This window comes from Schistocerca gregaria, chromosome 1 (genome assembly GCF_023897955.1).
Source record: "Schistocerca gregaria isolate iqSchGreg1 chromosome 1, iqSchGreg1.2, whole genome shotgun sequence".
Lineage (NCBI taxonomy): Eukaryota > Metazoa > Arthropoda > Insecta > Orthoptera > Acrididae > Schistocerca > Schistocerca gregaria.
Genome location: NC_064920.1, coordinates 871,494,792 through 871,509,812, shown reverse-complemented (window position 1 = coordinate 871,509,812; position 15,021 = coordinate 871,494,792). Strand labels below are relative to the sequence as shown.

The window sequence follows — 15,021 nt, the reverse complement described above, 5'->3', positions numbered from 1 at the left end:
TGTTACTGCCAGAGATGTCACCTTTGTGTTTTAAATTTCGCACCCTGTACACTCCCAACTCGCCTACAGATTTTATCATATATTCTTCCTATTATACTGGAAAAGCACAATAAGTAAAATAGTGTTATTTGCTATACCTTCTGATGCTGCTTCTTAATCGCCAACAGTGTGTTCCCAGTGGGGACTCCCTCTGCCCCACTACCATGAAATATTATTCGAACAGTTAGATTTACCGTGAGAGCCGACAAAAAGAGAGAAAGAAAATAGCGTCAGCGCATAGAAGGAGCGCCGTGACCTCTGACGGTGCGCCCGGGCGGAGCGGCTCGGCGGCGGTTGCGCACGCAGCCGGCAGACTGCGCTGTCGTCGCGGAGGAGGGCCCGGCAGCGCTGCGCAGCCCAGATTGCACACTCGACACTCGACAGCTGACGGCGCGGGCACACGGCCCGCTGTTCATCCCGACAACGTGCACGCACAGCCGGCACCATTTACTGTTGGCTCAGCTCGTCCGCCAACACGGCCAGACCCTCCTATGTCATGCCAGGAGGTGTCAAAAAGGGTGAGTGCGCCGCTCTCACTTCGCAGCCGCTCCGCGACGCCCCCTCTACCTGTGGCGTTTCAGCGTGCCGCACGTCGCTAAAAGCCTGCCAATTGCCGACAAAGAAGCTAGCGTGGCTCTTACACGGAGATATGTGTCTGTTATCTGTTTGTAATTCATTTCATTTTCCTCGTTAAGACTCAAGTTTCGTCACAAACTGTTAATGCGTAGTAGCATTACATCGAACGTAGCATTGTTGGTAACCGCAGAATATTTACCGCAGTTTTGACGTATTCTGCTTCCTCTGCGTCTGCGTCTGATAATCAGCAATCAATAATTTGTGTTACCATCATATCCCACTCTTCCTTTTCCACTCCACTCCACTCCATTCACAGAAGGTCCAGGCTTTGGTGGTCGTCCTAATAAATTTCGTCGTTGCGATCCTTTTGTATGTAAGGAAAAGAACTTCGGTCTAGAAGACAGATTATCGAAATTTTAAGACGTGATTCCCAACTGCGATCTTATAGTCTGCATTTGGAATTTTTTAGTGTCTTTATTGCATAGAGCGTAACTTACTTGAACAGTATTATCGATCGTTTGTACTTCTCTTGACCCCTGGAAAGGATTTCTTGAAATAACTGGCTTTTGTCATCGTGGGTTACTTCCGCTGCGTAACGAGGCAGAGACTGTCGGTTAGAATCTCACGCCAGGCGTGGGCGTGGGTTTCGAATGTACTGTTATGGTATGTACAGTAAAATAAAATTCGCAATTCTTCCTTGCTTATTCTTCACGTGAAATATTAATGTGCTACCTGAATGACTGAAGCAGCCGAACGGAAATTGATATGAACTTACAGTGCCTTCTTTCTTAAATAAGCTTCATCTCCTCCGAATTATTCTGTTTTAATTTGTGTTTAGCGTTAAAATATTCAGTTCGCCGTTGCTGAAAGAGAAGCTGATTTTTATCCTCGTAGAATTGATTATTATTCTGAAAAAAAATTGTGAGTAAATTTTTACTTCGGAAATACATCATGAAACGAAGAATGGAAGTTTTATTGAATTTTCAACAGAACGACTGTTCAGTCTCGGAAGTACACAGTGTTCTTTCGGAACGAAATAGCGCATCTAGAGTGCTGGGTGTATTTCATTATGACTATATGCCTCATTGAGGACTTAACCTGCACAGAAATACATGTTTTGTATAACATTATTCCCTTTTTGCCTCGGTAGAGTGATAGTCAGTTTTTTGAATTTTGATACGTTTGTCTGACGTATTATAAAAGCTGAAGATGAAAACGTGTTTTTTTACGGTGTCTACATTCAAGATTATCTCATTCTTTCTCGTTAGTGTTTTCAACCTCAAATCGTTTCAGAGCGTACTAAATCGTTTTTCCAGTAATGCACGAAACAAGGGGTGACGGTTTACCACAGCAGTGGGCGGACGCATGCCGTCCTCCCCCTGGTGGAAGAATAGCCTCTCCCGCCCACGGACTGCCGTGGAGCCCGTAGGATGGGGCGAGCACTTCAGTCCTTGCTTGCTTCCAACTCTGAATCGTCCATTAGTTTCGTTTGGGAGCTGTATAATGCTATATTTATAACTATTTACATGTCATGATCTCACATGTCGTATCGTTTTAAGTGTTCCTCAGAGTCTATGCAAAATTTGAAATTGTAAAGATGTTACTGGATGTAAAACTGAAATTTACTTTGGTTGCTTGTATTTACGCAATCATCCCATGAAAATTAACTTAAACGTTAAAGAACTACATTACTACATAGTACTGTACTATTCTCTTAGTTTTTACCGTTTCAGGAGGTTAGAGATCGAATCGTCGCATTACTGTATTTTCGACTTGCTCTAGGATGAGTTGCCTCTCTTATACACTGATAAAATAAACGTTGAGTCCGTTTTCGAGTAAAACGGTTGTTCCTGTATAGTGCAGCAAAGAGTAGCTAGAGAGTGGAACACCTATGGAGAATTTATTTTCTGTTTTTATTTGTTAGCGGTTGTTGTAGAAGTGGTGCTGGCAGCATCTTAATACAAGGGGTGGGGTAAATGTTGTTAAAATAGTGTAAGGATATGCAAAGCACATAACAGCTGATAACAGATCATAACAGCACATCACAGTAATGAGATATAAATATTATTAAAATGCAGTATCATGAAAGCACCATTCAAAGAAACTTCAAATTACAATTTCAGCAACAGGAAGGATGGTGAGAAAATGACGAATTTTACTTATTGTGCCTATACAATATACGTAGTAGGAAGAATACACGACAGGCTTCAGTAAGTAATGCAACACTTTTTTTTATGAAAGCTTGTTGGGTTTATTCAGGATTCCAATAAAACATATTATTCTCCACTCTTTTGTCTACATAACCCTGTTTTTCAGCATACTTCCGTTCACTGCGACGGCTTTCAGGCACCTTACTGGGAGAGTCGTTATGCCCGCATGGTACCACTCTACCGACCAACTACACAGCCAACGTTTTTCTCCTTCAATAACCTCATCATCCACATAATGCTTCTCGCGCAGTGTGTCCTTCATTGTGCAAGATAGATGAAATTATTCTATCGGACGGCGACGAACACAGCGGGCACACACACATGTGAGTACCCTGACTGGTGGGCGAGTGTGTCCACCCTACCAACAAGGATGTCCAGTTGGGCAGCGAGGCGCTACACTGTGATCCGTGGATCACCTGGGATGAGAGTGTCCACACGTTCCAAAACTGCAACAGTGACAGCTGTGCGCAGCCGGCCGGCATGCAGCGGATCGGACATGTTTGCACCACCTTGTTGAAATGATGACAGATGCGGCGCCCAACGACTCACCGTGCTTTAGTTAACTGCCAGGTCTCCGTGCGTAGACATTCTGCAAGTGCCTATGAATATCTGTAATTCTCTGGATGTCAGCCAGAAGAAACTGAATGACAGTTCTCTGCTTGGAACGCACCTCCGTTACAGACGCCATTTTAAAAGCTACGTATAGCGCCGCTACCTACGAGAACTTCATAAAACTGTAAAACTGTAGGGGTTGAAACTGGAATATTCCATGATGTCCCACAACAACTCCCGCGTTTCATCAACCGAAGCTGGCCAAGGAAAATACGTGTTGCTTTACTTATTGAATGCCGGCAGGGGTGGCGGAGCGGTTCTAGGCGCTACAGTCTGGAACCGCAAGACCGCTACGGTCGCAGGTTCGAATCCTGCCTCGGGCATGGATGTGTGTGATGTCCTTAGGTTAGTTAGGTTTAAGTAGTTCTAAGTTCTAGGGGACTTATGACCTCAGATGTTAATTCCCATAGTGCTCAGAGCCATTTGAACCATTGAACCATTTACTTATTGAATGCCCCTCGTATGATTAAATTGGCATTAAAGACAACAACGATGTTAACACACCAGAAAAGCAGCGCAGGCTATCCAGATTATCAGCTCTGTAAGGAAGACGTGATGGTTTTGTATTCCCAATGGCATCCAGTAGACATGCCCACCAGAAGCCAGGCGCCGATTTTCAGGCTGGCGCTGATCATTGACAAGCGGGATACTCTGCGAACAGCATCCTTCCTATCCTCTCTTTCTAGTCCTGACTAGCCAATTACATTCTAGGGCCAATAAAGTTCCACCAAAATGGTGTTTTGACACCGATAGTTTGTAATATATAGGGTCATCTTTCCTCTCGTAAAACCAGTCTTGCTCTGAGGAAGATCGTTATTTTATGATTTATGTTCGAAGTATTTTATTTTGTACAGAGGCATGGCACAGAACCCAAAAGACTTTTCATCATATATCCTAACACTTTTGCTCGACGGCTGATGGGCCATGACAGAAGAGCGCAAATAAAAATATGTTAATTAAAAATAGGGTTTCTTTAGTCTTCAGTTTTCTGAGTAGTTTGATGTGGCCCTCCACGATTTCCTCTTTTGTGTCAACCGTTTTATTTCAGAGTATCATTCCCACCCTAGATCCTGAATTACTTGTTGGATGTCCACTGTTCATCAAAAAAAGTGAAGTACCAAGAAGACATGATCGGATGTCAACGTAACTTCGTACATGCACACACGATCGCTGGCTATGTAATTGGATAGAACAGTAATTCACTGTGACCTGTAAATGATCACCCGAGTGAATTTGTGTTGTTTGTGGTTAGTGTTATCAGGCCTGTTAGGGCATATATGGGGCGTGAACAGCGTCAGATGTTGAGTGATTACAGTTATGGACACGGCGATGCGGTGTATTCGTGCGAGACAGCATTATCATCTCTTGACAAGAGTTTGAAAAAAACCTCATTATGCCTCTCCATTTGGCCGGTTGGTCGACTGGTACACTATTCAGAATTGTGGGACGTTCGGATGTTAACGTGGCCAGATGGACTGTATAGGGACGTGAGGACAGGCGTGCTCGTCGTCAAGATTCCGGTCCACCACGTCTTCTCACCACAAGAGGCGAGTGTCATATTGTATGGCAAACACATTGTAACCCCTTCACATCTTCGTCTGCCATTCGAGAACAAGTAATGGATTCTCTGAAACATTTTGCGCCGTCCCACATCACTTGTCGGAGACTAGCAGCGGCAGAATTATGGAATTACCCTCTCACACGTAGAATTACCTTAGCCCCACGACAGAACGGTTGCTTCTGGAGGGGCACCAAGATCGAGAAACACGGACTGTGCTCAGCGAGGAATGGCGGTTCCGCAGTATCCCGCACGACCATCGTTAGAACGGTGATCAGGGCAGCGGTCCATTCTTCCATTGATTGTAGAGACACAGTGGTGTTACTCCTGGAGACATCGTGTGATGAACAATGGCGTTTGACTTAAAATCGCAGTTGATAGTAATCGAGCGAACTCTGACGGCATAGGTACGGCTACGCTGTCAGAGTTCCCTCAATTACTATCAACTGCGATTTTAAGTCTAACGCCATTGTTCACGACACGATGATATCCTACGATCGATATCCTATGTCATCATGTATTACCGCTCAAGCGACGGTATCATGGTGCCACTTTCCTACAAAACAATGGTCGTCTATATATGACCTGTATCTTTATAAACTGCCTGTGTTCAGGTACCCCCGTGCCCAGCACGAATCCAGATCTGACTCCGATAGTATGTGTGGGTTCAGTTTGGATGTCATCTCCATCCAGCTGCTAGTATCACGGATATCAAGCACCCAGTGTAACAGTTGTGGGCCAGATTGCCTCAGCAGAGGGTACAAGGTTTTCACGACATCCTTCCCAGCAGAATCAGGACAGACATCCAGACCAGAATAGATGTAATAGCATACTTCCAAGTTCTTCGTAAATTTGACTGTAATCACTGAAATAATATCACATCCCCTCTATACCCATGAAATTTCATTTAAATTCCTTACCCTCTTCCGGGAGTTCCACTTTTTTCTTTTTTTTGCTATGTATTCCAAGCTCAGCCTTCCTCTGCAGTTTTTACTCCCTACAGCTCCATCTACACTCATGCTCATAAATTAAAGATAATGCTAATACATTGTGAAACAACGCTCGGCTGGGCGGTTTGCGGGTTTAAATCACCTCGGGGTATGACCACGCGGTGCGTTTGACCTGCTGTTGTCGCACGGTGGCGCTGGCTGCAGTCCACATACGCAGAGGTGTGTTGTTGCATGTCCAGCGAGTAAGTGTGCAGACGTTTTCAGACGTGCTAATGGTGTGTGTTGAAAATGGCTCAAAGAACACATATTCATGACGTTATGGGGGTAGAATAGTGGGGCGAATGGAGGCTGGTCAAACACAGCATGTCGTAGCACGGGCCCTCCGCCGTGTGCCACAAACTGTGATCTCAAGATTATGCCAACGAATGCAGCAGACGGGAAACGCGTCCAGGCACTAAAGTACGGGACGTCCACAGTGTACACCACCATAAGAAGACCGATATCTCACCATCAGTGCCCGCAGACGGCCACGGAGTACTGCAGGTAGCCTTGCTCGGGACCTTACCACAGCCACTGGAGCAGTTGTCTCTAGACACGCAATCTACAGACGACTGAACAGAAATCGTTTATTCACCCGGAGACCTGCAAGGTGTATTCCACTGACCCCTGGTCACAGGAGAGCCCGTAAAGCCTGATGTCAAGAACACAGTACATGGTCTTTGGAACAGTGGTCCCAGATTATGTTCTCGGACGAGTCTAGATATAGTCTGAACAGTGATTCTCGCCGGGTTTCCATATGGCACAAAGTGATTCTCGCCGGGTTTCCATATAGCACGCACCAGAAACCAGATACCAACCCCTAATGTCCTCGAAAGGGACCTGTATGGAGGTCGTGGTTTCATGATGTGGGGTGGGATTATGACTGGTGCACGTACACCTCTGCATGTCTTTGACAGAGAAACTGTAGCAGGTAAGGTGTATCGTGACGTCTTTTTGCATCAGTATGTCCGTCTTTTGAGGGGTGCAATGGGTCCCACCTTCCTCCTGATGGATGATAACGGACGGCCCCATCGAGCTACCATCGTGGAGGAGTACCTTGAAACAGAAGATATCAGGCGAATGGAGTGGCCTGCCTGTTCTCCAGACCTAAACCCATCGAGCACGTCTGGGCTGCTCTCGGTCGATGTATCGCTGCACGTCTTCAAATCCCTAGGACATTTCAGGAGCTCCGACAGCCACTGGTGCAAGATTGGGAGACTGTACCTCAGCAGCTGCTCAACCACCTGATCCAGAGTATGCTAGCCCGTTGTGCGGCTTGTGTATGTGTGCATGGCGATCATATCCCATACAGATGTCGGGGTTCATGCACAGGAAACAGTGGTGTTTTGTAGCACATGTGTTTCGGGACGGTTTTCTCAACTTACCACCAATTCACCAATTCCGTGGACGTACAGACCTGTGTCGTGTGTGTTCCCTATGTGTCTAAGCTATTAAAGCCAGTTTTGTGTAGTGCCACGTTGTGTGGCACCACATTCTGCAGTTATCCTTAATTTATGAGTATGTGTGTAGTACCATGGGAATTATTGCCTCAAGTCTTAACAAGTGTTCTATCATCCTGTTGCTTCTTCTTGTCAATGTTTTCCACATGTTCCTTCCTCGCCAGTTCTGAGGTGATCCTCCTTATTCCTTATCAGTCCACCTAATTTTCATCTTTCTATAGCATCACTTTTCAAGCACTTCTTTTCTCTTCTCTCCTGTGTTCCCACAGTCCATAATTCACTATCCTGCAATGCTATGCTCCAAGCGTACATTATCAGAAATTTCTTCCTCAAATTAAGACCCACGCCTCATTTCTTCATCCGTCAGTTGTTAACTTGGTGTCAAGGCAGAAGAATTCCTTGTCGTCGTCTATTTTGCAGTCCACGAATTTTGTTGGTATGTTTATCACTAATCTCATTTCTGTTACACCTAATTAGTCTTCGGCTTACTCTCAACCCATATTCTTTAGTAATTGGACTGTTCATTCTATTCAACAGTTGCTGCATATCTTCTTGACTTTTACTACAGAAAACAAAATCACCGTATCTTATGACTGATGTACCTTCACCCTGAATTGTAATGCCACTCTTGAACCTTTCTTTTTTCCATCATTGCTTCTTTGACGCATAGAATGAACAGTGGAAGCGAAAGATTACAGCCCTGCTTTTTATCCGAGCACTTTGTTCTTGATCTTCCAGTCTTATTGCTACCTCTTGATTCTTGTACATTTTATATATTAACCGTCTTTTTTTCCAGTCTTCTGTACATTGTTATTAACAGCAGGTTGGTTATATGAGCTGTAAGCGATAAAGTGTGGATGATATTTATCCGGAAGTCTGAGTGTCACCGCGACAGTAATAAATGTTTTCCCTGTATGGGAATCAAGCAACTGTGAGAGTGCAAGATGTGGGCATAGGGTGATACATGAGGCCTGGTTCGTTCTGGAAGGTGTGTTTGGATAGCCAAAGTGGTTAGGTCGAACTCTTGCGTAAAGCAGGGAATACGAGTTCAAATCCCAGTCCGGCGTATATGTTAATGTCACCAGTAAACTGTGTGCAGCCGAAGTCTAATTGTAGTCACAATTGCGAATGCAAATAGCAGTGTAGCGGATTCCATTGGCTGTTAGGAACAAATAACTGCATCGTATGTTTCCTGTGAATTAAGTCAAGGAACCATTGATTTAGTAGTGAGGCCAAGTAACCATTCATTCGGTAGACGACAGAACAAGTGGCAGTCTTTGCATTTGTCTTTGAATTAGGCATCGTAGGTGTTAAATAAAATAGTGACCAGAAGAAGAACCCAGGTGGCTATGGTTTCTTAATAGTGAGAAGCCCATGTGTAATAGGACGGAATCACAGTGGAAGCGGTTTTGACAGTAACAATTTGGTATTTGGTTAACTCATGGATATATTTTTGTAGGGATTTGTTGGTCAGATAGCTCGCTTATAAGTACGTATAATGTTAAATGATGGCATCTTGCTACTCTGCCAGGTGAAAATCCCTGTCTAAAGATCATTTTCTGTTCCCCAACGCAATATACACCGCCAAGCTGAAACGTTACGGCTTGCTGCTTAATACTTGTTGGTCCACCTTTGGAGAGCAGTACAACAGCGATTTTGCGCGCCATGAACTCTACACGTCCTTGACAGGAGAGAAGGCCGAACTGTTGAATTCGGTCTTCGGAAATTATTTCACTGTGAAAGATTGTAACTCGGTTCTTCCTTTCAGTATGATACGAACTTCGAAATGGCAGATACTGATATAACCACCGCGGAGTAGAAAAGCAACTACAATCACTGGATAGTGGGAGGGCATCAGGACCAGATCTGATACCTGTAAGATTCTACAAACATTATGCGAAAGCACTTTCTCCTCTTCTAGCAGCGGTTCATTACAGATCGCTGGAACCACGGATTGGGTGATTCATTCTTGTTTTCAACTAGGGCCGTAGGACAAATGCACATAATCATAGGCTTACATAGTTGAAGTCAATCTGCTGTAGAATTATGGAACATGTTTTATGTTCATGTATTATGATGCTTCTGTAGAACGAAAACCTCTATAAAAAAATTAACGTGGATTCCGCAGGCAGAGAGCTTGTGAAACTCAGCTCACTCTGTTCCACTGTGAGATCCACAGCTCTGTAGGAATCTGCGCTCAGGTTGATGCTGTGTTCATTGATTCAGGAGCGCATTGGACACTGTTCGCGCTGGAGTTTAGTAAAAAAGAAACGAGCTTATCGAGTACCGCACCAGATTTGCAAGCGGATACAAGACTTCCTTGGAGATGGGATTCAGCATGTCTTTCTTGACGGAACAAAATTGACAGATGTAGAAGTAATTACGGGGGTACCTCAAGGAAGTGTGCTGGACCGTTACTGTTTATAATGTATATAAATGACCTAGTAGAAAGCGTCGGAAGATCTTTAAGACTGTTCACAGATGATGCGATTATCTATAAGAAAGTAGCAACCCCAGAAGACAGTATCGATTTTCAGACTGACCCGCAGAGCATTGATGAACGGTGCAGGCTCTGGCAGCTGACCCTGAACGTGACTCAATGTAACATATTGCCCACACGTAGGAAAAGAAATCGACTACCCTACAACTACACTACTGATGACAAACTGTTGGGAGCAGTATCCTTAGTAAAATGTGTGGGAGTAACTATCCAGAGCGACCGTAAGTGAATGAGAAAATAAAACGAATAGCAGGAAAAGCAGATGAAGAGTGCGATTCATGGGAAGAATCCTAAGGAAATGTAACTCATCCACGAAGGAAGTAGTTTATAAGGCGCTTGTTCGAACGATTCTTGAGTGTTATTCATTCATATAGGATCTTCTCTATCTCGTCCATTAGTACTACCTGGCGAGGATCCTCACCAGGTAGGACTAATGGACGAGATAGAGAAGATCCAACGAAGGGCGATGTGTTTCGACATGGGATTGTTTAGTCGGTTCGAAAGCGTTACAGAGACGTTCAACAAGCTCCAGTGACAGATATTACAAGAGATATGTTGTGGATTACGGCGAGGTTTACAAGTGAAATTTGGAGAGAGAACTTTCCGGGAAGAGCAGGACAACATATTACTTCCTCCCACATACATCTCGCGAAATGAGTAAAATGAGAAAATTCTAGAAATTAGAACTAATACAGAAACTTACCGACACTCATTCTTCCAACGTGCCACAATGACCTAGCGGTCTGGTCCATTGCCCCCCTCCGTTAAAACAACCAACCAATCTTTCCACGAGCCATTCTTGAGTGGGACAGGATAGGGGGATCAGTTAATGGTACCAAGAGTTACCTCCGCTTGCCGAGTACGATGCAGGTCTCGCCGCATGTGGCAATAGATGTGTATATACAGCTTGTGAATTACGGGATGGTTGTTTGTGAGCGCAGAGTTGGTGACCAATAACGTCTCGGGTGCGTTACAACGGGTTAAGATAAGGTGAAGCTAGTGACGGAGACACTAACATGAATTCACTATCATACTCCTCAAACCACTGTACCATGATTCTGGCCTCTTGACACAGATAGCTATCATGCTGGAAGATGTCATCGCTATCGGTGAAGACAACGAAGGGATGCAGGTGGCCTGCAATGATGTTTACGTAGTCCATAGCTGTCACTGTACCTTTCATAACAGCCACAGGTCCCACGGAAGCACAGATGAATATCCGCAATACGCCACCATCGGTGTGGGTCCATGGCGGTGCATGTTTCGAGCAACTGTTCTCCTGGATGACCGTTTTCGGACACAACCATCCACCTGGTGTAGCAAGAAGCATGATTTGTTCGAAAAGCGACATGTTTCCATTGGTCCAAGGTCCAATTGAGATGATCCGCACTTCTTTTTGGGTCATGGACCTTACAACACCTATTGGCATCGAATTGGTCAAAGACAAACCTGTGAATGTGCCTATGGTAAAGAAGGCACCCCAAAAATTCTACATCTACATGATACACCGCAAACCACCTGATGGTGTGTAGCGGAGGGTACTTCTGGTACCAATAACTGATCCCTGTTAGACTCGCGAATGGCGCGCGTGAGGGATGAATGTCGGTAAGCCTGCGTATTGGCTTTAATTTCTAGAATTTCCTCATCGTTGTCATTAAGCGAGATGATGTAAGAGGAAGTAATGTTACCCGACTCTTACTGGAAAGTACTCTCTAGAAACTGCAGTAATAAACCTTTCCGTGATGTTCAACGCCTCACTTGTAATATTTGCAGATGATTTTTGTTGAGCATTTCAGTAACGCTCTCGCGCCGACTAAAGGATCCCGTTTCCAAGCGCACTTCTCTTCTTCGGATCTTCTCTATTTCTACTATCATCCCTATCCGGTAAGGATCCCATATTGGTGAGTTGTTGTTGATGTTGTTGTGGTCTTCAGTCCTGAGACTGGTTTGATGCAGCTCTCCATGCTACTCCATCCTGTGCAAGCTTCATCTCACAGTACTTACTGCACCTTACATCCTTCTCAATCTGCTTAGTGCATTTATCTCTTCGTCTCCCTCTGCGATTTTTACCCTCCACGCTGCCCTCCAATGCTAAATTTGTGATACCTCGATGCCTCAGAACATGTCCTACCAACCGGTCCCTTCTTCTTGTCAAGTTGTGCCACAAACTCCTCTTCTCCTCAATTCTATCCAATACCTCCTCATTAGTTATGTGATCTCCCCACCTTATCTTCAGCATTCTTCTGTAGCACCACATTTCAAAAGCTTCTATTCTCTTCTTGTCCAAACTATTTATCGTCCATGTTTCACGCCCATACATGGCTACACTCCATACAAATACTTTCAGAAATGTCTTCCTGACACTTAAATCTATACTCGATGTTAACAAATTTCTCTTCTTCAGAAACACTTTTCTTGCCATTGCTAGTCTACATTTTATATCCTCTCTACTTCGACCATCATCAGTTATTTTGCTCCCCAAATAGCAACACTCCTTTACTACTTTAAGTGTCTTATTTCCTAGTCTAATTCCCTCAGCATCACCCGACTTAATTCGACTACATTCCATTATCCTCGTTTTGCTTTTCTTGATGTTCATCTTGTATCCTCCTTTCAAGACACTATCCATTCCGTTCAACTCCTCTTCTAAGTCCTTTGCTGTCTCTGACAGAATTACAATGTCATCGGCGAACTTCAAAGTTTTTATTTCTTCCCCATGCATTTCAATACCTACTCCGAATTTTTCATTTGTTTCCTTCAGTGCTTGCTCAGTATACAGATTGAATAACATCGGGGAGAGGCTACAACCCTGTCTCACTCCCTTCCCAACCACTGCTTCCCTTTCATGTCCCTCGACTCTTATAACTGCCATCTGGTTTCTGTACAAATTGTAAATAGCCTTTCGCTCCCTTCAGAATTTGAAAGAGAGTATTCCAATCTACATTGTCAAAAGCTTTCTCTAAGTCTACAAATGCTAGAAACGTAGGTTTGCCTTTCCTTAATATTTCTTCTAAGATGAGTCGTAAGGTCAGTATTGCCTCACGTGTTCCAATATTTCTACGGAATCTAAACTGATCTTCCCCGAGGTCGGCTTCTACTAGTTTTTCCATTCGTCTGTAAAGAATCCGCGTTAGTATCTTGCAGCCGTGACTTATTAAACTGATAGTTCGGTAATTTTCACATCTGTCAACACCTGCTTTCTTCGGAATTGGAATTATTATATTCTTCTTGAAGTCTGAGGTTATTTCGCCTGTCTGATACATCTTGCTCACCAGATGGTAGAGTTTTGTCAGGACTGGCTCTCCCAAGGCCGTCAGTAGTTCCAATGGAATGTTGTCTAGTCCGGGGGCCTTGTTTCGACTCAGGTCTTTCAGTGCTCTGTCAAACTCTTCACGCAGTATCGTATCTCCCATTTCATCTTCATCTACATCCTCTTCCATTTCCATAATATTGTCCTCAAGTACATCACCCTTGTATAGACCCTCTATATACTCCTTCCACCTTTCTGCTTTCCCTTCTTTGCTTAGAACTGGGTTTCCATGTGAGCTCTTGATGTTCATACAAGTGGTTCTCTATTCTCCAAAGGTCTCTTTAATTTTCTTGTAGGCAGTATCTATATTACTCCTAGTGAGATAACCCTCTACATCCTTACGTTTGTCCTCTAGCCATCCCTGCTTAGCCATTTTGCATTTCCTGTAGATCTCATTTTTGAGAAGTTTGTATTCCTTTTTGCTTACTTCATTTACTGCATTTTTATATTTTCTCCTTTCATCAATTAAATTCAATATTTCTTCTGTTACCCAAGGATTTCTACTGGCCCTCGTCTTTTTACCTACTTGATCCTCTGCTGCCTTCACTGCTTCATCCCTCAAAGCTACCCATTCTCGTTCTACTGTACTTCTTTCCCCCATTCTTGTCAATTGTTCCCTTATGCTCTCTCTGAAACTCTGTACAACCTCTGGTTTAGTCAGTTTATCCAGGTCCCATCTCCTTAAATTACCACCTTTTCGTAGTTTCTCCAGTTTTAATCTACAGGTCATAACCAATAGATTGTGGTTAGAGTCCACATCTGCCCCTGTAAATGTCTTACAATTTAAAACCTGGTTCATAAATCTCTGTGTTACCATTATATAATCTATCTGAAACCTGTCAGTATCTCCAGGCTTCTTCCATGTATACAACCTTCTTTTATGATTCCTGAACCAAGTGTTAGCTATGATTAAGTTGTGCTCTGTGCAAAATGCTACCAGACGGCTTCCTCTTTCATTTCTTACCCCCAATCCATATTCAACTACTAAGTTTCCTTCTTTCCCTTTTCCTACTGACGAATTCCAGTCGTCCATGACTATTAAATTTTCGTCTCCCTTCACTATCTGAATAATTTCGTTTATTTCATCATACATTTCTTCAATTTCTTCATCATCTGCAGAACTTGTTGGCATGTAAACTTTTACTACTGTGGTAGGTGTGGGCTTCGTATCTATCCTGGCCACAATAATGCGTTCACTATGCTGTTTGTAGTAGCTTACCCGCATTCATATTTTCCTATTCATTATTAAACCCACTCCTGCATTACCCCTATTTGATTTCTTTGTTCCTCCTGTCACCGAACTTCACTAATTCCCACTATATCTAATTTTAACCTATCCATTTCCCTTTTTAAAATTTTCTAACCTACCTGCCCGATTAAGGGATCTGACATTCCACGCTCCGATCCGTAGAACACCAGTTTTCTTTCTTCTGATAACGACGTCCTCCTGAGTAGTCATCGCCCGGAGATACGAATAGGGGACTATTTTACCTCCGGAATCTTTTACCCAAGAGGTCGCCATCTGTTACAAGGCCAGATCAGTCAATCATCCAAACTTTTGCCCCTGCAACTACTGAAAAGGCTGCTGCCCCTCCTCAGGAACCACACGTTTGTCTGGCCTCTCAACAGATACACCTCCGTTGTGGTTGCACCTACGGTACGGCTACCTGTATCGCTGAGACACGCAAGCCTCCCCACCAACGGCCCAGCCCATGGTTCATGAGGGAAGGTATTGGTGAGTAACACTCAAGAATTGATTGGACAAGT

General features: G+C 43.9%; 1 protein-coding gene across 1 annotated transcript in view; it reads left to right on the top strand.

Moving 5' to 3' along the window:
- Positions 1-350: 350 nt before the first annotated feature.
- LOC126273254 (developmental protein eyes absent-like) overlaps positions 351-15,021 on the top strand; it is a 228,839-nt gene continuing 214,168 nt past the window's right edge. The window contains exon 1 of the mRNA XM_049976801.1: positions 351-557. Within this exon, the coding sequence (XP_049832758.1) occupies positions 536-557 (22 nt within the window). The 5' untranslated portion in view covers positions 351-535. The remainder of the gene's footprint in view (positions 558-15,021) is intronic.